At 49.2% G+C, this 21920-nt stretch overlaps 2 protein-coding genes across 2 annotated transcripts; one reads left to right on the forward strand and one right to left on the reverse strand.

The window, feature by feature from the left end:
- The first annotated feature begins 159 nt into the window (after positions 1-159).
- LOC136462457 (RNA-binding NOB1-like protein) lies at positions 160-3443 on the forward strand. Its single transcript, XM_066461551.1, has 5 exons — positions 160-585; positions 1039-1972; positions 2081-2249; positions 2734-2847; positions 3059-3443. Exons 1-5 carry the CDS (start codon positions 195-197, stop codon positions 3203-3205), a joined length of 1755 nt encoding a protein of 584 aa, XP_066317648.1. The 5' UTR covers positions 160-194; the 3' UTR covers positions 3206-3443.
- A 410-nt stretch (positions 3444-3853) lies between these two features.
- LOC136462458 (transcription factor MYB8-like) lies at positions 3854-5242 on the reverse strand. The gene is made up of 3 exons (XM_066461552.1): positions 5107-5242; positions 4696-4825; positions 3854-4481 (listed from the first exon to the last, which is right to left on the reverse strand). The coding sequence occupies exons 1-3, from the start codon at positions 5240-5242 to the stop codon at positions 3854-3856; spliced, it is 894 nt and encodes a 297-aa protein (XP_066317649.1).
- Positions 5243-21920: the final 16678 nt, after the last annotated feature.

A 21920-nucleotide genomic window follows, 5' to 3' on the forward strand; every position in this document is an offset into this window, starting at 1 on the left:
CTAATCCGGTCCGATTATTGCTCTTCCCCTGCCTTGCAGACTTGCAGTGCAAAGGTTATCGAATTAGTCGGTAATTAGGGGTACCGAAACGCAAAGTCGTCAACATATTTATCGCGCTCATCCCGCGGGAATACTGAACTGCAAAAAATCCAAGGGGGGCAAACAGAAAAGTGAGCCCCAAACCCTAGACCCCAATGGAAGCGTGGCCGCCTCTCGCCCCCGCGGCGGCCGCCGCCGCCACCCCGACCGCGGCTGCCTCCGACGATGCGGCGGCCCCTCCGGCCGGCGCCGGGGCGTGGGGAGCAGCGGCGACGGCGCAGCGGAAGGCCGTGGAGAAGGAGTCGACGGCGCAGGCGGTGAGCCGCATCGTGGCGAGCTGCGCCAACTCCAGCGGCGTGGCGGTCGCCGTGGTGGACGCCAACGCCGTCATCTCCGGCGGCTCCGCTCTCTCCACCTCCGCGGGACGCCTTGTCACCGTGCCGGAGGTGCTCGAGGAGGTCCGGGACGCGGCCGCGCGGCGGCGGCTCGGGCTCCTCCCCGTCCCCGTCGAGACCGTTGAGCCTGCGCCGGAGTTCGTTAAGAAAGGTCGCTGCTCTAGTCTCTCGAATGCATCATTAATCTGAGTTAAATCTCTCTCGCACTAGTGCTCGTGGTTGTTAATTTGTAGCTTTTTGTTTGAGGAAGTTTTATGCATTTTGATGTTCCGTTTTATGGGTTGTCTTTTATTTTTTATTAGGAGAAAAAAACTGTCAAGTTTAGTGAATTATTGCTAAGACTTCTTGATTGTATTAGTAATTTATCATCCTACATTAATGGCTGATGTTGCTACCGTTGTTTGCTTTCTTACTTACTACTATGGTGATCATAGTAAGAAAGCATGATGTCTTCATTTAGCATTGGTAAACAAGAGATCACATTTAAGCATTAGTCTTTTTATGACAAATATTGGGGGTGTTCAGCTGCAGCCGCTGCCATTCTTGGTCTGAGCACTGTGTATATATGTGAGACTTATTTTTGTATCCTTATTATTGCTTGCAGTTACCAAGTTTGCCAGGGAGACAGGAGACATCCAAACGCTTTCAGATGTTGATATCAAGATTATTGCTTTGGCTTACATGTTAGATGCTGAGATCCATGGGACTAGCCATTTGCGGGAGCACCCTCCTCCTCTGCGTGAGGTGAATGTCAGAAAGCTATCTGAAGCTCCACTGCCTGGTTGGGGCTCTAATGTGCCTAACCTGAAAGAGTGGGAAGAGTTGGATCAGATGTCTGAAGCTGGTGGAGATATCAATTCTCGAATACTTCCTCTGAAGGATATTGAGAATCACGATATCCCGATGAGCGAGACCAACAGTGTCTGTGAGGCACAAGAGGATACAGAGCACCAGCCTTCGGAGAAGGATGCACCTGTTGCATGGGAGGAGGATGAGAACAATGTAGGTTGGATGCCTGCTGTTAGCCGCAACACCCACAGAAGATATTTGCGGAGGAAGGCAAGGCGTGATGCCCTCAAGGAATCTCGACAAAGTTTTGAGACAAGTTCTGTTGCTCCATCAATTGATGATGATAAAGTTCCCTCTGGAAATGGTGGATTGAAGCATGGTCTGACTTCAACAGATGGCCTTAATTCTGTCCCTGAGAAAATCAGTGCAAGTTCTGATGGTTTTGAACATCAAGCAGAGAATCACACTGAAATTGCTGGAGAACATTTGCATTCTGACCAGCTAGCTTACAGTGATGATACTGATGCATGCACCAAAGAATTGGATAACCTAGATATAAAAGGTGAGGATGAGGGAGGTGATGATGCACATTCCATAGATGAGAGCAGTGAGCAGAGTTGGACCCTGAGGTCTTTATCCGAATCAACTGTAGCATGTGTTACTAGTGATTACGCCATGCAAAATGTCATCCTGCAGATTGGCCTCCGTCTCGTAGCACCAGGTGGCATGCAGATACGCCAGATGCATAGGTATGCGAATTAACATCTTCAGACCTGTTTCGGTACAATAGTGCTATCCAAGGCAACGTTGTATTTTTAATGGCCACTAACACATGTCTTTTTATGCTTCTGTGACAGGTGGGTTTTGAGGTGCCATGCTTGCTATAAGGTGACCCAAGAGGTTGGAAAAATGTTTTGTCCGAAGTGTGGCAATGGTGGGACCTTACGGAAGGTTTCAGTAACAGTTGGTGAAAATGAGATCACTATGGCTTCACGGCGCCCACGTGTTACACTTCGAGGCACAAAAGTGAGTGTATTTATGCTGCTTGTCTTTCTAATTGCCTAGGCACGTGTTCTGCAACTTCTGTGATCTTGAACTGCTTGCAGTGGAGGGTGGTTAATTAATTGATTGATTGATTCTTGTCTGTATTGCTCACACCATTTTAGAAACATACGTTTGCCTAGACCTTGTGGTCTATTTTCATGCTTGTACTGTCAATGGCGTTCAGGAGTGCAGTAGTGAGGAACAGTTTCCATGATATAAGTGGTGAATAATATTTGGATATTTGGTTTGATAGTGGCAGTCAAATACCTGACAATATGGTCTCTTCCGAGACTACACATTTCTTGTATTCTGGTGTCTTCAGAAAGGACATTCATGTTCGTTTTGAGATAGTTCTAGTTCCATGATTGCAATTATCTTTCCATCGGTCCACCTGAACTTTTTGACAGAGTCGATTCCATAGAATGCCGAAGATGTTGTTTGTAACTGTTTGCCTGTTTGCTTGCAGTTTTCCCTCCCAATGCCCCAAGGTGGAAGAGCTGCCATAACTAAGAACCCCATTCTTCGTGAGGACCAACTTCCTCAGAAGGTTCTTCATCCTAAAGTGAAGAAGTCAAGCAAGGTTAGTGCTGTAGCATATTTTTGCATAACTTAAAAGTGTATTCGCAATAAGGAATTTTATGTTATTATGTGGTATATTACTTCAATATTATATGTGGTCAGTTGTCAAGTATGCATTCCCTCATTTGACATTGTTACAAGTTATTCGGTACCTTTTACTACTTGTGATGATGTTTGTTTAGGAACAAATCTGATTATAAGTTTCACTATAGGAGGACGATTTCTTGGGCGTCGATGACATATTTTCGCACAGTGGTGATAAGAAGGCACCACTGAAACCTCCAGTGAGGAAGGCACTCGCAATGTTCAGTGGGAAAAGAAATCCAAACGACAACCACTTTTCTCGCAAGAAGCACTAAGCTCTCATCTGTCATCTCTTCTTATGCACGCCTATGGTACCAAAGCCTGTAATCCCACCATGTAATGGTTGAAGCAGAGTAACTTATTTCTTGTTAGCGGCAGAGAGTCATCATATTCATATACAGAGATATAAGCATGTAAGCTATGCAGTTTTTGAACATCTATGTATGGTTTCTGTGCTACTGTTTCTCCAATTGATTTTGAGTTTTGAGTTTGAATATATTCACATTCACATGAGTTTGGGGTGTAATCCAGCAACAATGAACTGTAGTGATTTCAATTGAGCGTGTACATCTGTGTAACGCCGAGAGCATGAGGTGCTTACACAGGGAAGTTCTGTCAGTTAAAAGCATTCACAGATTAATCCACATTTACAGATTAATCCACATTTACACCTTCACAAACGGTTTGTTACGTATTTTTATTATTAAATATTGTAGAAACAAACCAAAGAATTATGTCCAGCCTAGGGTGTGTTCTCTACATCACAATTAATAATTTTCTTACAAAATACAAAAGAAGAAGAAGAGCAACAAATCCAACAAGTATACCGCTGCACTTCATGCTTACACTCATGCACAACACAACACTGATCACATTCATTACACCTCCGACATCGTCATCATCATCATCAGTTCAGAGCTCTTTCAGAAGAGCAGATCATCGTTCGTGGAGCTGAACCCACCATAGATGTCTCCCATATTGAGCAGGTCAAAGTAGCCACTCCCTGCAATGCCAGCGGCGGCGGCGGCGCTCTGGTGGTGATCCTGGTGCGTTGGCAGCGCGCCGGCGCCGTAGGTGCCGCTCATCTGGTCCCCGAAGGCGCCCCCGCCGCCGTGCGACGGCGTCACGTTGCCGGAGCTCGCCGTGGAGGCGGGCCAGTGCGTGGACACCGAGTAGCTCTCCGGCGCCGCCGGCGCCCAGTCCGAGAACACGAAGCTCCGGGCCTGGTGATCGAACGGCTGCTGGGCGAGAGGCGCTGCCGCCGGGGCCAACAGCGCGTGGCTGCTGCTGATGTTGACGTCGTGGTCGTGCGACGTCGTGGTGCTGCTGCCGCCGCTGTTCTTGACGTGGTGGTGCGGGTGCTGGTGCATGGACATGGACATGGACGACAGCTCGGTGGTGCTCATGGAGGTGAGCTCGGGTGGGCTCTTGGGGCTGGAGTTGGACGACACGCCCTGGGCCTGCATCACCCTCTTCTTCAGGTACGAGTTCCAGTAGTTCTTCACCTCGTTGTCGGTCCTCCCTGGCAGATGCATCGCAATCTGAGACCACCTGATGTATGCACCAATTCATCAGCAACATGAAGTCATGAATATGGTGCGAGATGTTATACTTGCTCTTCTAACAGTTCAAGATTCTTTTTTCTTCTAGCAAGTCCGTTAACTAAAACGCATTTTTCTCTGAGTTTTTCAAAGGCCATGCCCTTCTTAGAAATTAACAGCATAAATTTGCATTACAAAATCATTGGGTTGTGAGAGAATTTTACTTGTTGCCCAGCTTGGCTTGGAGGTTGATGACAACGTCTTCCTCCTCCTGAGAGAACATTCCACGCTTCAACCCGGGCCGCAAGTAGTTGATCCAACGCAGGCGGCAGCTCTTGCCATTTCTCTGGAGACCTTTGTGAAAGCAAGTCCATTCAAAAGAAGAAGAAAAATTAGTCAGACACAACAATGGTAGAATTTGGAGTTGAAAACATGGTGTGAAGCCAAATTCGGACCATCTAATTTGAGGGTCAGAGGCAAATGGAAAGCTAAGCTGTGCTGATTGCAGATGAGGCTAGCATTGAGCATCAGCAACAGGCTTTTTCTGCATGCATGAGCTTGTCATGCTCATGCAGCAATGTGCAATTGTCATGGAAGGAGAGGAGAGGAGAAAACAAAGAATAGCAGCAGCTCACCAGCCTTTGCAGGGACAGCACTCCAGCAGCCGAGGCCATGCTTGAGGATGTAGTCCCTGAGCCTCTGGTCCTCCTCAGGAGACCACAGCCCCTTCCGGTAGTTCATCTTGGGCTTCTCGCAGGACCGGCACCCCATTGTCGCCGCCGTCTTGTGTTTCTTCTTCTTCTTCTTCTTCAGGCCTGTGCCTCCTCTTCCTCTGAAGATGAGTTGTTGCAGTAGTAGCAGTCCCTCGGCACCATGTGCCCCTTCTGATTTAAAGGGCTGGCACATTTTGCTTCTTGGTTTAGTTTAATTGAGAGGAATTGAGTAGGTGGCTGCGTGCACATGCTTGAGATTATGAGGGGGGAGCTTGGTCAGAGGATGTCACCTCTATCTCGCCATTACTTACACAAGGAAGATTCTCAGAGAGTTTCTGAGTAAACTTCGGTTTCCTTCTAATGATGATATGAATGCTTGCTGGCCCTAGGATCATATACTGTTTTAATTTCATTTAAGCAGCCACAATGCCGCTGTAATTGGTGGTGATATATATAATGGTTACTCCTATTGAAGTAATCTGAACTCAAGTATTGTACACAAGTTCTAAAGAATGTAACTACAAGATTTAACACTGTTGTTTCAGATGAGTGATTGATCAGGTAATAGCATAATGCTCACTCCAGTTTTTTTTTTTTTTTTACTAAAGAACATTGTTATCCAATAATCAGGGCTATGAAGGTCAGACCGTCTTGGCCAATGATGGCGAGGGGCATTGACATGAGCTGTTCCTGCAATGAACTGACGGACACTTGGATTGGCAATGACAGGGCCTGACTGACTAATCCATCCCTCTTCTGACGGCAATCATTGGGAGGAGGCATCTGAGCTAGAGAAAGGCCAAGGATGAATCGGAGAGACATGCATGGGCACAAGAAACGACATCCTAGCTGGGATCCAGAAGGATTTGTGTTAGTTATTGCAAGGATCAAGACGGTGAAATGAAATGCACCTTTGGTATATGCATAAACAATGACCTCTGAAGCTGACAGGCTCATTACTCATAGCACAAACCCAACAATGATGGGGAGCTTGGATGGATGCAATCACAGTGCTTCTGCTTTCACCCAATGTCAGATCAATTGAGTTGGCAGAATGGCTTGTTAGAGCTCCTAATCAGGTCCTTCAATTCAACACGTATCCCTGTCATATAGTGCATAAACCATTGTCCTTCTCTTGATCCTCTTGGCGGGACATCAAGAACTCGGTTACTACTGATAATACTATGCTCAGTTGCAGGATAACTAATGGTTCAAGTCTGACAGCTAAGGCATTATTAGACATAATGAATTCCTGATAACTTTGTCCTTTCCTGGCACTAGTTGTTTTTAGAATCTTAGTTCAGGTACTACTTTTCTCTTCCCTTGTTCTTGCGTTCCTCACTTAGGAAAAAGAAAAGACCTTCTCTACAACGACAGATGAACCAAAGCCAAATCTGCGTCATGATGATGAAGTCTGATGGATCCCTTGTTACTTTCTTTGAAAGAAGTAAATCTCACCTTACTACTCTGCTATGGATTTGTCTAGAGTTCAGCTAGATTTTGATGTGGTAGTTATATGCTCTGTGGGATTTACAAGAATCAATATTTGCAAATGAAGGTTTCCCATAGGCTGTTCTGTTGCAGAATGCCAGAAATTGTGAAACATCTTGTGAAGGTTAAATAAGAACAGATAACTCCAACTGGAAGCTTTCCTACTGCTACTGCTCATTCAATAAAAAAAGAAATATAGTGAAGCAGATCACTGGCGCCAGTAAGCAAGTACTGACACAGTGCGCTTAACAAGTGTATTTATCTACCAAACAATTGCAACTTCTCTGAAAAATTGAAAACAAAATGAAGGTAACAACATGCGCTCGAGCTCGCTCGCGAGGCACAAGAACCAAAAACAAAGAGGCATGACCTAATGCTTACCTATAGTTTACCCCATATACAGGAGAGTGACATATATTAGCAGAATTCGTTATCCCCTTGGAAAGACAGAAACTAGGGGTTGCTAATGATATAGGGGGTCCTATCATGCTTGATATCTCTGTCCTATTTTAGTACGCAACCATGTCCTACAAGAGAGGACAATTCCATGTGATCTGAATGGGGGCGTCTTAATCCCCTCTTTCTTCTTCTCTGCCTGTCTCAGCATCAAACACGGCGATTCGCTTACGAGAAAAATCAATTTCAAAACCACTAGTATTTCTCAGCATTAGCCGACAGCTATAAACTAGTAGGAGCTATGCAAAACTATACTGGTTGGCAAAATTGACTTGGCGCAGCTGCATGTGGACAGACACCTAATCGCCATACGAATTCGCATCTTGCACTAAAAAACTAGGACCCACTGGTAAACTATTTGCATTGCTCTGAATGGAGGAGGCGATGGAAAGGAATCTTTTGGAGCCTTTTAGCCGTGTGCCATTTAAGAAGTTTGTAATTATACATAAACCATTAAAAAAGTTAACCGCACACAAGTGCCACTGTTATAAACTTCTTTGCCTTACAAATCATTTCATCCTTGTTCTATTTGTTTTTCGTCGTTTGGTAGCCCTTACATGTGGGATTGACCAGTAAAATTGTCCATATTATCCTTAGACGGTGGAGAACATGTTGACTATAGAGGACTAGTAGCACAGCAGCAACCAACTGCTGGCCTCACCCATGACTCAGAGATTGCCCGGGCCCACGCAAAGCACAGCTAACCCCCACCAACTTTCATGTTTCTTCCATTCCACCGTCTACTGCTACGCGGACCCATCTCCTCTGCCGCGTGGGCCCACATGCCAGGTTAATTAATGACCCCTGCCCCGCCCCACATTCATTTCCTTCTTCTCTCCCCCCGCTAAGAATGACAACGGGGCGGGTTCGGGTCGGGTGGAATGTCTGGGCACCCAAACCCGAAACCCGAACCTAAAACCCGAAATCGCCCCGAACACCAATTCGGGTAAAAATCCATCTCCAACCGAAACCCACGTGTCGACGAAATATGGTCGGCAGTCTACCTAGGGGTATGCCCAAGGTAGTAGATTATCGGCAGACAGATGCGCAAGCCCCAAACAAGACGGTGACGCAAGACAGACACGAGGTTTTATCCAGGTTCGGCCGCCGAAAAGGCGTAATACCTACGTCCTGCGTCTGATTTGTATTGCTGTATGTCAATGAGAGATGTTTTTTAGAGGGGTCCCCTGCCCGCCTTATATAGTCCGGGGGGCAGGGTTACAGATCCGGAAACTAATCCTAGTCAGTTACAATTGCCATATGTGGCCGGACAAGGATTCCTATTCTAACCGACCAGGATCCTGCTTGGTCGCCAAATCCATCTTGATTCCTTGTGCGGGACTCCGATCAGGTGAACCGAGCCGCACGTCGTTTTTCGGGTGGACTGAACCCATTGATCCGGGCCAGCCCAAGCTTAGCCGTAAGGGTATAGGGGTTAATACCCCCACAGCTAGTCCCCGAGCATCATGTATTATGCTGCGACACGCCATTTTCACCTTCTCCGACAAGCGAGGCTTGGAACCTTGACGCCTCCGACCACCGTCATCACCGGAGAAGTAGGTTGTCCGAAGAATGTATGGTGCTCTTATAAAAAAAAGAAAAGATTTCTGTCCTGAGAAGTGTGCCCACTTGTATTTCTGAAAAGAAATGTAAGTGGTCTTGAAGCATAGCATTCTTGAACATCAGAAGCGTAGGGGTCGAAAAACAAACACATTCACCGCAAGGTGAAGTGTGCCCACTTAGTCCCCGAGCCTGGTAGGAGGTGACGTAGGCACGTGGTGCCAGGGTCTAAAAAGAATTCATAGTTTAGTTGAAAACCGAATTGCCGTACAGGCAAACATGATGCACCGGCAGGTGCATCGTACCGACGTAGTCCCCGAGCTTGCTGGAAGGCAAAGTATGAGCCTTGTAGCAAGGTCTAAAGAAATGTCTCTTAACTGTATGTGAGTACAGATCACATGTAGCCAAGGAGAACCATTATTCAAGCAGTGGTCGGGGCAGTCCCCGAGCATATTAATAATCCTTTTAATCATTCAAAGCATAGGGGTCGATTTAAACAAACACATTCACCGCAAGATGAAGTGTGCCCACTTAGTCCCCGAGCCTGGTAGTAGGTGACACAGGCACGTGGTGCCAGGGTCTAAAAAAAAACTCCGCTGAAGTTAAGAATCCAATTGCCGTACATGCCAAACAAGACACACCGGCATTTGCATCGTACCGACGTAGTCGCCAAGCTTACTGGAAGGCGAAGTATGAGCCTTATAGCAAAGTCCAAATAAATGTCTCTCAACTGTATGTGAGTACAAATCACATGTAGCCGAGGAGAGCAAAACTCCAAGAAGTGGTCGGGAGAGTCCCCGAGCACAGCGGTTGTCATAGCAGCTCCTGAATACGGTAATAGTCGGAGCAGTCCCCGAGCACAACCGTGGTCGGAGCAGTCCCCGAGCACAAAAGTGATCCGGACGGTGCCCGAGCACGGTAGTGGACAGTGCCCGAGCATGGTAGTGGTCTGGGCAGTCCCCGAGCACAGTAGTGGTCAGGGCAGTCCACGATCGCGTGCGCTGCTTGTACTATTATTTGGTGTATTTATTTTTCTCTACTCTCTGCCAAGTCCAATCTGACCAGTCTGACACGTCTGGTCGAAAAAGTAAATAGGTATAGTACGTCATTCTGTCTTCTTATTTTTATTTTTTATTTTTTTGGCAAACAGTCGGTTGACACCTGTATTGAGGTGTGTCAATGTGGGCCCTCTTACACCATCAACGAAGAGGCGCGTACACTGTTAACGAAGGAGCGCGTTTATTGGCGCAGATTTCGAGGTTGTGTGAACAACCGTCTGCGGCGCGTGCGCACGACTCCCAATATTCTCGGGCGAACGAAACGACGGTGCCCTTTTGCTTTATATAATGTAGGTCTGGTAAGTTACCCTCACCATTCCCCATTGTCATCCGCCGCCGCAACCTTCTTCTTCCTCCTGCCGAACCCTATTCCCCCAAAAATCATCACCAATCCCCTCGGTCTCCCGCATCCACCCACTTAGTAAGGACCAACTAATGGCGAAGAGAGACGCCCAGAAGAAAGGCGGGGTCATGGCGAAGGAATGGTGGAAGTCGCGGAGCAACGAGCAGACCATCGAGGACCTCGTCGCCATGGGAGTGCTCCACAACAAGGCACTTGCGGGATGGCGTGCACCCGAAGGAGAAAGCTTCCCCGATCCACAACCAGGTGAAATTGTGGTTTTTGAAGATTTCTTCAAACGGGGTTTTGGGATTCCAGTGCACCCTTTCCTTCAGGGTCTCTGCTTGTACTACGAGATTGGGATTTGCAATCTGCATCCCAACTCGATTCTTCTCGTCTCTACCTTCATCCATCTCTGCGAGGCGTATGGTGGCTTCCAGCCCCATTTCGACCTCTTTCGCCACCTGTTTTGCCTTCGGAAAAAGGGAAGTGGTGGCTCGAAGATCGCCGGAGGCGTCTATCTGAACTTGCGTGACGGCATGAAAGCCCAATACCTGCACTATCCCTGGAACACCTCATTGGACGAGTGGTACAAGAAATGGTTCTACATCCGTGAAGAGCCGAACACCATCACTTTGTGCGACGTGGGGCTAATTCCAGAGAAGAAGAACAGCTGGTCGGAGAAGCCTGAGAACTTGGAACAGATAGCCGAACTGCTCGGGATGATCCCGTGGGGAAGGCTTGATGGCCCGAGCGTGGTCGGCAACTTCATTAGCCGACGAATTCAGCCATGCCAGAAAAGGATTCATCCTGGCTTCGAATACCAAGGTGGCGCGGATCTGACAAGGACCAGGAAAGAGCCGCTCGATAAGACGGAGATCAAGGCCAGGATTGGAGAGCTGTTCAATCTGGCCGATCCGAATTATGTTGCACTGAACGCCATCGAGCACGCCTTCAAGCTGGCTTGACCTCCCCCAAAGGTAAATGACGTTTCCTTTTAACTGTAGAGTCATGTTGTATCAAGAAAATAACTGTCTTTTCCTTCATTTTGTGTCACAGTATAATGGCCGTGACCGGGCGGGAGTGTTCGTGTCGCCTCCCCCTGGTGTAGAATGGCCACAAGCTACCGGCCCAGCCACCCAGACCAGCACCAGGACCGACGACGTTCACTGGGCGGTACTCGAGACCGTAGAAGACGCCTCGACCAGAGCCGCTGGCAAGCGTCCGGCTGCCAGCAAACGGCGCCAAGCCATCTTCCCCCTGTCGGACGACGAAGCAGAGGATGCTGACATCTTCCGGCTCGTCCCTCGAAAGAGGAGAAGGCAGGTGGGACCGACAGAGCAGGGTGGCTCCTCTGGACCAGCAGTGGTCACGGCACCGACCACTGCTGCACAGAGGACCAACAAAGGGAACATGCCGCATCATACTCCGACGCCCGTACCGGAGGTTGATCAAATCCCGGTGGGTACTGCCGAGCAAGCTGAGCAGGGACGGTCGAGGAGACGTTCCTTCGCCACATCCTTCCGCAAATCGAAACTGTAAGTATCCATATTTTTGATGTAAACTTTGCATTTTGTACTGGATGCTATTGTTGTCTAAATTTGTCTCTGAACTCATTAGATCTCAGTCCACCGAAAACCCCGACCAGCTAGCTGGGTGCGGAACGTCCTCACCAACAATGGCGGGACCAACTGCTCAGCAACCAGCCGTGGAGGATCAAACGGCAGGGACTCCGCCTGGGTCTCAGCAGGCGGACGACCAGACGCCGGTCCCCGAGCAGAATACAAGTGCTCCAAGCACGAACCCTGACGAGGCGGTTACCACGGCGCCAAGGGAGCTGGATCTAGCCGAGGGGCAGCAGCCAGAAGTTGCCCGGAACATGGTTACCGACGCGACGGCTCATGGGAAAGCCGTGGTGGTCGTGGAGTCTGCAAACGCCGGACCAGTGCCGCCTCCCGAACAGGAGGCTGAAGAGGACGAAGTAGAAGAAGTCCTGGGCCGTCCCCAAGATAGGCGACAACATGTATATGTATCGCGCTATCGGAACGACGAATGGGTCATGCACGAGGAAATCCCAGAGGTCGAAGAGACCTTAAGAGTCGAACGGGCGGCCAAGCGTCTGGTGACTGAAGTCCAGGTATATTTGGCTTTAGTCCTTGACCCTGTTGTGTAGTCGAACTGTCTGACGTGGCTTGTCTGTGTGCAGGACTTGATGAAAACTGCAAGATACCGCAAAAGGTGCTTCGACCAGATAGAAGGAATCGTGATGACCAACAAGGAGCTGACGGCTGAAGTGGAGCGCCTACGGCGCCAACTTGAAGCCGCCGACCAGGAGAAGACAGACCAAGAGGCACAGAACCAAAACCTGGTCGGCCAGCTCCAAAGCAAAGAACAGGAGAAAACAGGTAAGTGTTCACCGTATCATAACAAGTGCGGGACTTGTGTTGTTTTGTTTTTGACAGTAATAGATGTAATGCAGGTTTAGAAGCTGAAGTGACCCGCCTCCAGGGAGAGAACAGCCGTGCGCTTGCAGAATGTGGTCGCCTGAAGGAGGACAACGAGAAACTAGCACGCCGCCAGTCGGAACTCCAAGACCACACTAACAGGATGAAGGACGACCTGAAAAGTAAGCACTCCAGACCACCTTTCTCATACAATTGCCCACATTGCCTTGTCGTATCATCACATTTGATGTCTTGTACTGTTTTCAGTTTTGAAAGTCAATGCCAAGAGGCACCTTGAGGCCGTGATCAAGGAGCGTGACGACTGGAAAGCACAATGCCTTAAGGCCACCGAGGAGCGGGACACGTGGAGCAAGCGGTGCCAAGAAATGGCAACTGGCATTGTGCCCGTCCTCGACCTTATCGACCCGGCGCTCACAGAGGAAGAGCTAAGGACGCCTCAGCTCGGACTGGTCGAGAGATGCAAGCAAGCATGGGGATGGTTCCAAGACTTCGTGAAGGAGGCGGGTGAGTACACGGGTGCCCATGTGCTAAGCATGGTGCGTGCTCACTACCCCCTGATCGATCTCAAACGCTTGGAGGCTGGGTACCCGAAGGAGATAGACCCAGACAAGGCCGAAGAACTTCGGATGGCCCAGCTGGACTTGTCGTCAAAGATAATTGGCGATATTAACCTGTGCGGAGGTGGGACAACACCTGTGCAGGGTATGCCATCGACAAGTCAGCCGGAAATGCCGTCGGCTGCAAGCCAACCGATGAAGCCTGCGGTCTCGACCAGCCAGGCACCGGCGGGGCCATCTCCTTCAGCTTGATTAGCTCAAGAGTCCTCAAGACTCGAGTAGGGTATCAGAGGCGACGAGCAGTAAATGCCCTGCTCACTGACCAGCCAATGTAATAGGCTTAGAGCTGTAGAAGGAGGACATAGTTGTGTTATTGTAAACTTGAGCCTCTTCAGGCAAGCTTGTAATAACGTAACTGTATATCATTACAAGCTTGTTTGCTTTATACAAAACGCGTTTAAGCTTGAAATTTTTTGTTGGTGTAACTAAGTGGGAACGTGTTAACGTTCGGTTTAGTTGTACCGTTTTGCTCGACACATCATCCCGAGGGGTTTGTGCGGCCCTGGTTGGCATGTGGTCGGAGTGTGAGGTAACATGACCTGTGCACACGTGGACACGGACAAGTCAAACCAGGGGGGACCTGCCAATCACCCGCAACGTAGAGAGCGGATCCCGTGCACGTGTTGGGAGGAACCGGAGACAGGACCTGCTCCAAAAACCGTAGAAGGAGTGGTGGTCGGCTTGTACTGGCTAAGTCAGAATATCCATAAAATTCGTAGTGACACATTAGAGTGGTCGGAGAAATCATAATTGCTTTATTAAAATAAATCAAAAATGTAAGTAGAGTACATATCTCAGTAGTTAAGCATAGAATCGTCTAAGCTTGTCGATGTGCCATGAGTTTGGTACGTCCGTGCCGTCTAGATGAGCTAACCTGTAAGACGTTGGACGTGTGACTTCCTTGATCATGTAGGGTCCCTCCCATGGGGTTGCGAGTTTGTGGACACCAGCCTGGTTCGTCTTCCACTTCAGGACTAAGTCCCCGACCACGAAGAAACGCTCTTTAACGTTCTTGTTGTAGTACCTGCGCAAAACAGCAAGGTATTTGGCCGTGCGTACGCAGGAATCAAGCCTTTTCTCTTCTGCGCTGTTGACTTCTAGCTCCCGTACTTCGTCGACCTTGCCTTCATCGAAGTTCTCTACCCGTGCTGATCTGAAAGCTATATCTGGTGGAAGGACTGCCTCAGCGCCATAAACCATAAAGTATGGTGAGACGCCGGTGTTACGACTGGGCTGAGTTCGGAGGCCCCAGACAACGGCTGGTAACTCCTTGAGCCATCTTCCAGGAGCTTTATCATTTTCTCTGTACATCCTCTTCTTCAACGCATCCAAGATCATGCCATTTGCCCGCTCGACTTGTCCATTAGCTCTAGGATGCACCACCGAGACGTATTTTACAACTATGCTCCTTTCATCGCAGAAGTCCCAAAAAGCGTTCCTGGTGAACTGAGTACCTAGATCAGTAATGATACTGTTGGGCACGCCGAAATGGTGGATGACCTGGTCGAGGAATGTGACAGCTTTCTCTGATGATGCCTGTACCAAAGGCATGTATTCTATCCACTTAGAAAACTTATCAATTAGCACGAAGACGCACGTAAATTTCCCAGGAGCTGGTTTGAAAGGCCCGATCATGTCTAGTCCCCAATATGCGAAGGGCCAAGAGGCTGGAATCGTCTGGATCTCATGTGCTGGTACATGGATTCTCTTGGAGAAGAACTGACAACCCTCACAGCGGCGGACTAGCTTCTCTGCGTCGGCCACTGCTGACGGCCAATAGAACCCTGCTCGGAAAGCCTTACCGACCAGTGTTCTCGAGGCCGCGTGGTTGCCGCAGGAGCCAGAGTGGATTTGGTCTAGGAGGTGCTCGCCTTCCTCCTGGGTTATACATTTCATCAAGATTTCCTCCTTAGCGTTTTTGCGCCATAACTTGCCATCGACGAGCAAATACTGCTTACTACGACGCATCAGGCGCTCATTTTCTGTTCGATCGATATAACCGCTACCATCTGTCAAGTACTTGATGAAAGGCGTTCTCCAGTCCGGCTCATGAGTGGTCGGAAGCGGCTCGATTGTGCTTGGCGCCGGAACCGTAGCCACTAATTGCTGGTCTGAAACTTTGTTGGTCGTTGAATCTTCGTCTTCAATGGAAGGCATGAGCAGGTCTTGGACGAATACGCCATGTGGGATTTTGGCTTGGGATGATCCTAACTTTGACAATGCATCTGCTGCTTGGTTCTTGTCCCGGACCACGTGTATGTACTCGATGCCATAGAACCTGCCTTCCAGCTTTCTTATCGATTTGCAATATGCGTCCATCTTTTCACTGGTCGTGTCCCAGTCCTTGTTGAGTTGGTTGATGACCAGAGCCGAATCTCTGTAGACATAGAGACGTTTAACTCCAAGCTCGATCGCAATGCGTAGACCATGCAGGCATGCTTCGTACTCGGCGGCATTATTAGATGCTGGGAAATAAATCCTAAGGACGTACCGGAGCTGCTCCTTGGATGGTGACATGAAAAGAACTCCTGCTCCCGCACCATCAATGTTGAGAGAACCGTCGAAGTACATCGTCCAATATTCGTCGGATCCCGGAGAGGCAGGCGTGCTTAAGTCTGTCCACTCGACGATGAAATCGACGAGTGCCTGAGACTTGATTGTAGTACGGCTTGCAAATTCCAAGGAAAAGGGGCATAGCTCCATTGCCCATTTGACGATGCGCCCGTTCGCATCCTTATTGCGAATGATGTCCCCCAAAGGATACTCGGTCATGACCACCACACGATATCCATCGAAGTAATGTCTCAACTTTCGGGATGTTATCAGTATGGCGTAGAGCAGTTTCTGAATCTGCGGGTACCTGGTCTTGGATTCGTTGAGTACCTCACTAATGAAATAAATTGGCCGCTGTACCTTGTAGGCGTGGCCCGGCTCATCGCGCTCGACCACTATTGTAGTGGAAACCACCCGATTGGTTGCCGCAATGTAAAGTAGGAGAGTTTCGTCTTCTCTGGGAGCAGTAAGTACCGAAGGTGAAGTGAGGTATTGTTTCAGCTGCGTGAAGGTAGCGTCTGCCTCCTCCGACCACTCAAACTTCTCGGACGATTTGAGCAGTTTGAAGAACGGTAGTCCTTTTTCTCCTAATCTTGATATGAAACGGCTTAGAGCAGCCATGCAACCGGTGAGCTTCTGGACATCCTTCACCTTTTTTGGGGGCTTCATGTCTAAGACAGCTTTGACTTTCTCCGGGTTAGGGCGTATGCCGTCGTAACTGACGACGTTGCCGAGCAGTATGCCAGAAGGGACACCAAAGATGCACTTCTTTGGGTTTAATTTCCATTGGAACGTATTAAGGGCTGCGAAGGTGCGTTCCAGATTGTCAACAAGGGTATGTGCTTCCTTGGTTTTGACAACTACATCGTCGACGTAAGCCTCGACGAGGCCGTCTTTTATCTCGTCGTTGAGGCAGGCCTGTATAGCGCGTTGGTAGGTAGCACCGGCGTTTTTGAGCCCGAACGACATAGTCGTGTAGCAATAGGCGCCAAAAGGTGTGATGAAAGATGTCTTGATCTGGTCGTCCTTTTTGAGAGCGATCTGGTGATAACCAGAGTAGCAATCAAGAAAGGAAAGCAGCTCGCAACCGGCGGTTGAATCTACGACCTCGTCTATGCGAGGTAAGCCAAAGGGGTCCTTAGGGCAGTGTTTGTTGAGATCGGTGTAATCAACGCACATTCTCCATTCATTATTCTTTTTGCGTACAAGAACCGGGTTGGCTAACCATTCCGGATGATACACTTCTTTGATAAATCCGGCTGCCAAAAGCCGTGTAACTTCTACCCTAATCGCCTCCTTTTTGTCGCGAGCGAACCGTCGTAGCTTCTGCTTGATTGGTTTGGCTTTGCTGTTGACATTTAAGGAGTGCTCAATCAAGTCCCGAGGTACACCGGGCATGTTGGAAGGTTTCCATGCAAACACACCCACGTTGCCCCTCAAGAACCTGACGAGCGCGTCTTCCTATTTGGGATCCAGGTCGGCCCCGATGAGGGCCGTTTTGCTGGGATCGCCTTCGACCAGCTGGATCGTCTTGTGCTCCTTGGATCTGATGTTCTTGCGCGGAGCCTTGAGCTCTGGGATCTCCAAGTGGTCGGCCGGGGTCTTCTTAGCGTCGAGCATGGTCTCGGCCATGCGAATAGAGAGGTCATGGGCTTCTGCTATTTTGAAGCTGTCGTCCTCGTAGGTATAAGCTGCATATACGTTGCCCCTGAGGGTTAAAACTCCTTTCTCAGTGGGCATCTTGAGCACCAGATACCTGTAATGAGGTATGGCCATGAACTTGGTGAGCGACGGTCGACCAAGAATAGCATGGTAGGTGCCATCGAAATCAGCGACCACGAAGTTGACGTAGTCGGTGCGGAAGTGGTCCGGAGTCCCAAACTGCACAGGTAGCGTGATCTGCCCGAGAGGTGTGGAGCTCTATCCGGGGAGAACGCCCCAGAACTGTGCCTCGTACGGCTTCAGGTCCGCCTGGGCTATTTTCAGAGCGGGCAGGCTGTTCTTGAACAGTATATCAATGGAGCTGCCGCCGTCGATCAGTACCCTGTCGAATTGAACCTTGTTGATACAAGGATCGAGGACCAGAGGAAAACGCCCTGGCTCGGGTATGGCGGCCCATTGGTCCTTCCTGCTGAAGCAGATTTCACGGTGAGACCACGGAGGAAGCCGCGGATCGGTGAGAAGGTTGTCGGTCTTTGCCACGTTCAAGCAAGCGCGGGCGAGCAGCTTGCGTTCTCGTTTGGTCTCAATGGACACCTTGCCGCCGATGATGGTGTGCACGCGATCAGTCGGCTTGACGTATTTATGACGAGGATCTGCATCGTCGTCGTCGTTGTCCTCGTTGCGCTGTTCCCCCACGTCGTTAAGCTTGTCGGACGTATCTGGAGCCTGTTGACGCGTGTAGATAGTCTTGAGGACGCGGCAATTCTCCATGGTGTGGTTCAACTTGGGATGGAGCTGGCAGGGTCCTTTCAATGCTTTGGCGTAGTCGTCCTCGTAGTTTTGACGTCCGCTGCCCTTTTTCACGGTATTGACCTCGCCGTCGTCTTCCCGAGCGCGCTTGCTTCTGTAATCGTCACGGCGGTTGCGCCGCTGATTACGTTGATCACGGTGGTCACGGGAGTCGTTGCGCTGGTTGCGATGGTCAAAATTGTCGTTCCGACCACGATTGCTGCGGTAATCGTCGCGGTGTGGAGGGTGGTCGGAGCGTGGAACCCTTGCTGCTTCTTCAACGATTATCTTTTTAGCATCGTCAGCGTCCGCGTATTTCTTAGCGGTGGCCAAAAGCGCTGTGACTGATTCGGGTCTCTTCCGGAGGAGCTTGTCTCTTAGGGCGTCGTGGAAGCGGAGGCCGGTGATGAAAGCCTCGATTGCTTCGTTGTCGGAGATTGATGGGACTTTGATGCGCATCTCCGAGAAACGCCGAACGTACTCGCGCAGTGGTTCATCCTTCCGATCTCGGATCCGCTGCAGATCATACTTGTTGCCGGGTTGTTCACAAGTAGCGATGAAATTGTCGATGAAGGCCTGCCTGAGCTCCTGCCAAGAGTCAAAATAGTTCGCTGGCAAGCTAACCAGCCATTGGTGACCTGCATGACCAACAGCGACTGGGAAGTAGTTAGACATGACGTGCTCGTCGGCCATGGCTGAGCGGCACGCAGTTTCGTAGAGCATGACCCATAATTCGGGGTTTTCCTTGCCGTCGTACTTCTGAAGCTTCTCGAGCTTGAAATTCTTAGGCCATATGACTTGGCGCAGGTGTGGAGTGAACTGCTTTAGACCCGGCGGACCGTGGGCGGTGTCATACTCCATACAGCGATAGCTTTCATGGGATGCACGATCATCGGCTCTCTGGTTGATGCGAGCGCGCAGATCACGTCCGCCGAGGTAATGGCGGAGATCGTTATTGCCATCGCGGCGATCTCGATTGCCATCTGGATTAGCCCTGCGACCGTGGTTATCACGGCGATTGTCGCGGTTATCTCGGCGGTTGTCGTCTCGAACGTTGTGGCGGTTATCCTCCCGACGGCGGTTGTCGTCCCGACCACCATCATGACCACCGTTTCCGCCTTGACGGTTGTCTGATGGGTCGTTATTGCGTGAGCCACGTTGGTTGAGTGGCTGTGAGCGACTCGAGTATTGGCGGCTGTGGCTTGATTCGACAGAAACGGATGGGGCCCGGGCTTGATTCATCTCCGCGGTTTGAGCCATAGCAGCTGTCAGATAAGCTTGTATGTCATCACGGACTGCTTGGGTCTCGGGAGTGTTGGGCAACCGCTGCATTGTCGCCATGGCGACGACCACGTTGGTGCTTGGGGTCTTGAAGACCTGTTTGTCCCCCACCCTATCGAAAGCATCGTTGAGGTCACGAGGTCGGAGTCTTATGCGTCGTGCCTCCTGGTCTGCTTCAGCTTCGATTTTGCCGGCGATTAAACCGGTCGATATTGCGTGCTTCGCGTGCAGTCTTTTCTTGTTCTGTTTCGCCAACTGCTGGCGGCTCGTCGTTGCTGACAACGTGGATCAAATCCCCTCGTCTTGGCGAGAAAGATGGAAATTGGGGGAAACCCGGGGCGTGGTCTGGTAGATCCAGATCGTATTTGACGCCTTCATCTTCGTGACGCTGAAGCTCGGTGTGGACAGATGCGTTGGATGCGATGCCGGATGAGGAGCTGGAGTCACCCTCTCGGACTGTGTGGATGGATCCTTCTTGATAATCTTCAATCCGGACCATGTTTACGATGTTGCATGGCTTTGGCCGAGATCGGTGGATAGAACATAGGTCCGAGCGGCGTCGTAGGTTGTACGCGTAGCTGGAGGCAGCGTTTCGCAGGCCGTAGAACTCCGAAACCTGCCGAGCGCTGATGGGGGCACTTCGTGTCTGCGACTGAGAGAGAGAGACTGAGAGAGGGCGAGCCACCGTCGCCGAGTCGAGCGCCTGATGCCGCGCCACCACCAGGAGAGAGGGGGCAGATTCGCCGCTGCTGTAGGGAGAGAGGTCATGTGGCAGAACTGCCTAATCTAATGCCTCTCAGGAGTATTCGTCTTCCATTAGACACTAAGCACTCAAGGGAGAACACTAAATCACGCGGTCCCATCGGGCACACCCCAAGAGAGAACCCAAAAATCCACATTTTTACATCAGGATCACAAATGAGAGAATAAAGCTTACATCATTATTACCCATTTTGTACATCATTTTACATGTACATCAGAGTATAACATTTATTATTATAATAGCGAAATGTAATTATATTATCAGAGTTATGAACAATTTAATGTAACAGCGAAATATAAACATGTCATCAGAATTACAGTGGAAATAATTATATATTCATGGTGTGATGAAGCATTGATATGTGAACGAGGACAACAGATTATAAAACTTTCATTTATAAAAACATTTAGTAAGAGTTATAAATAAAAACTATGATAGCAACGTAAAGGAAATTCTCTCTGAGCCCACCAGGAGGAATCAACGCACAAGAGTCAGCTTTAGCATCCACCTATCACCTGCAACAGGGAGAATAAAACCCTGAGTACTCAATTGTACTCAGCAAGACTTACCCGACAGGAGAAAAGAAAAGACTCCAAGAATATACAAGGCTATCTAGCTGGTGGGTTTATTGCATCTGCAGGAGCATTACTAAACATGCGTCCTTATATTCGATTTTTATTAATAGCCGCATTGGTTCATGAACTAACCATTCTATATAAGCACTTGTGCTACTTTCAAGCAGGTGGTAAGCAATCAGATTTTCTTTTTTCATCTTCCATCTTTCAGTTCTTACTACGGTGCTAGGCACAAAACAAGCCGTACCGGATTGCCTGACTATTCACGAATCAATGCGCCCAGCTAGGTACCAAAAAACACACGCCCCGCTTGTACCCCGGGCATAAGCAGGACCAACCCATCACCCTCCTGTCCTAGGTGTCCAGGTCCCCGTCCAAACTAGGACTCCAAGCCCCCGCCCCTGAGTCCTGGACTTATTGCGGTGCAAGGACCTCCTAACCCAAAAACCACCAAGACAGTCGGTCCGGAAAGAGTCGGATCCACGACAAGAAAGCAACAAATCTTTCAAGCGCCCATACCTAAGTATGTGCTCAGGATAATAAGTCTGTGACTTGCCTCGAGTGTTATGCAATGACCGGTCCTTAACCGACACAGCTAGGAAAAGCAGTGTAATCAAGCTATGCCTCGCGTCCGCGGCGACACAACCCATTACACCCATCAATACTAAACCCATATCCCTGCTCGGTCACCATTTTTCTTTCCATCATTTATATTTTCCAGGTGATAATAATACAGTAATATATTTCCTATATCTCGCGAGTGACAGCAATCACTTGACTTCTATCGGAGTCCTGTAGCATAGCAATCTACACGATCATGTCATACTAGTAAGACTCATAGAATAAGATATATATATATATATATATATATATATGTAAGTGGGTTCCATTGAACTCCTTAAAACTTAATGCACAAATATAATTTAAAGTGCAGAAAAGTTGGGTTATGCACCGGGGCTTGCCTGGGTAAGATTTAATTAGAAGTTAGCATTCCATTATGACGACCGATCTCCAAAAACACCATTTCTCTAGCAACTCCCGATGACTCCATGATCCATCGACGTCCCTATTATGATATGCAATGCGATGAAATACAAAGACATAATTAATCGACTGTAATCGTGAC

The sequence above is a fragment of the Miscanthus floridulus genome, chromosome 7 (genome assembly GCF_019320115.1).
Source record: "Miscanthus floridulus cultivar M001 chromosome 7, ASM1932011v1, whole genome shotgun sequence".
NCBI lineage: Eukaryota > Viridiplantae > Streptophyta > Magnoliopsida > Poales > Poaceae > Miscanthus > Miscanthus floridulus.

Excerpts from the sequence above, each read along its gene's own strand:
- LOC136462457 (XM_066461551.1), top strand. The coding sequence starts at position 195 with ATGGAAGCGTGGCCGCCTCTCGCCCCCGCGGCGGCCGCCGCCGCCACC. Across the intron at positions 586-1,038 it reads GCCGGAGTTCGTTAAGAAAG|TTACCAAGTTTGCCAGGGAG; the intron begins GTCGCTGCTCTA and ends TATTGCTTGCAG. Across the intron at positions 2,848-3,058 it reads AAGTGAAGAAGTCAAGCAAG|GAGGACGATTTCTTGGGCGT; the intron begins GTTAGTGCTGTA and ends GTTTCACTATAG.
- LOC136462458 (XM_066461552.1), bottom strand. The coding sequence starts at position 5,242 with ATGGGGTGCCGGTCCTGCGAGAAGCCCAAGATGAACTACCGGAAGGGG. Across the intron at positions 4,826-5,106 it reads TGCTGTCCCTGCAAAGGCTG|GTCTCCAGAGAAATGGCAAG; the intron begins GTGAGCTGCTGC and ends GCTTTCACAAAG. Across the intron at positions 4,482-4,695 it reads CAAGCCAAGCTGGGCAACAA|GTGGTCTCAGATTGCGATGC; the intron begins GTAAAATTCTCT and ends TGCATACATCAG.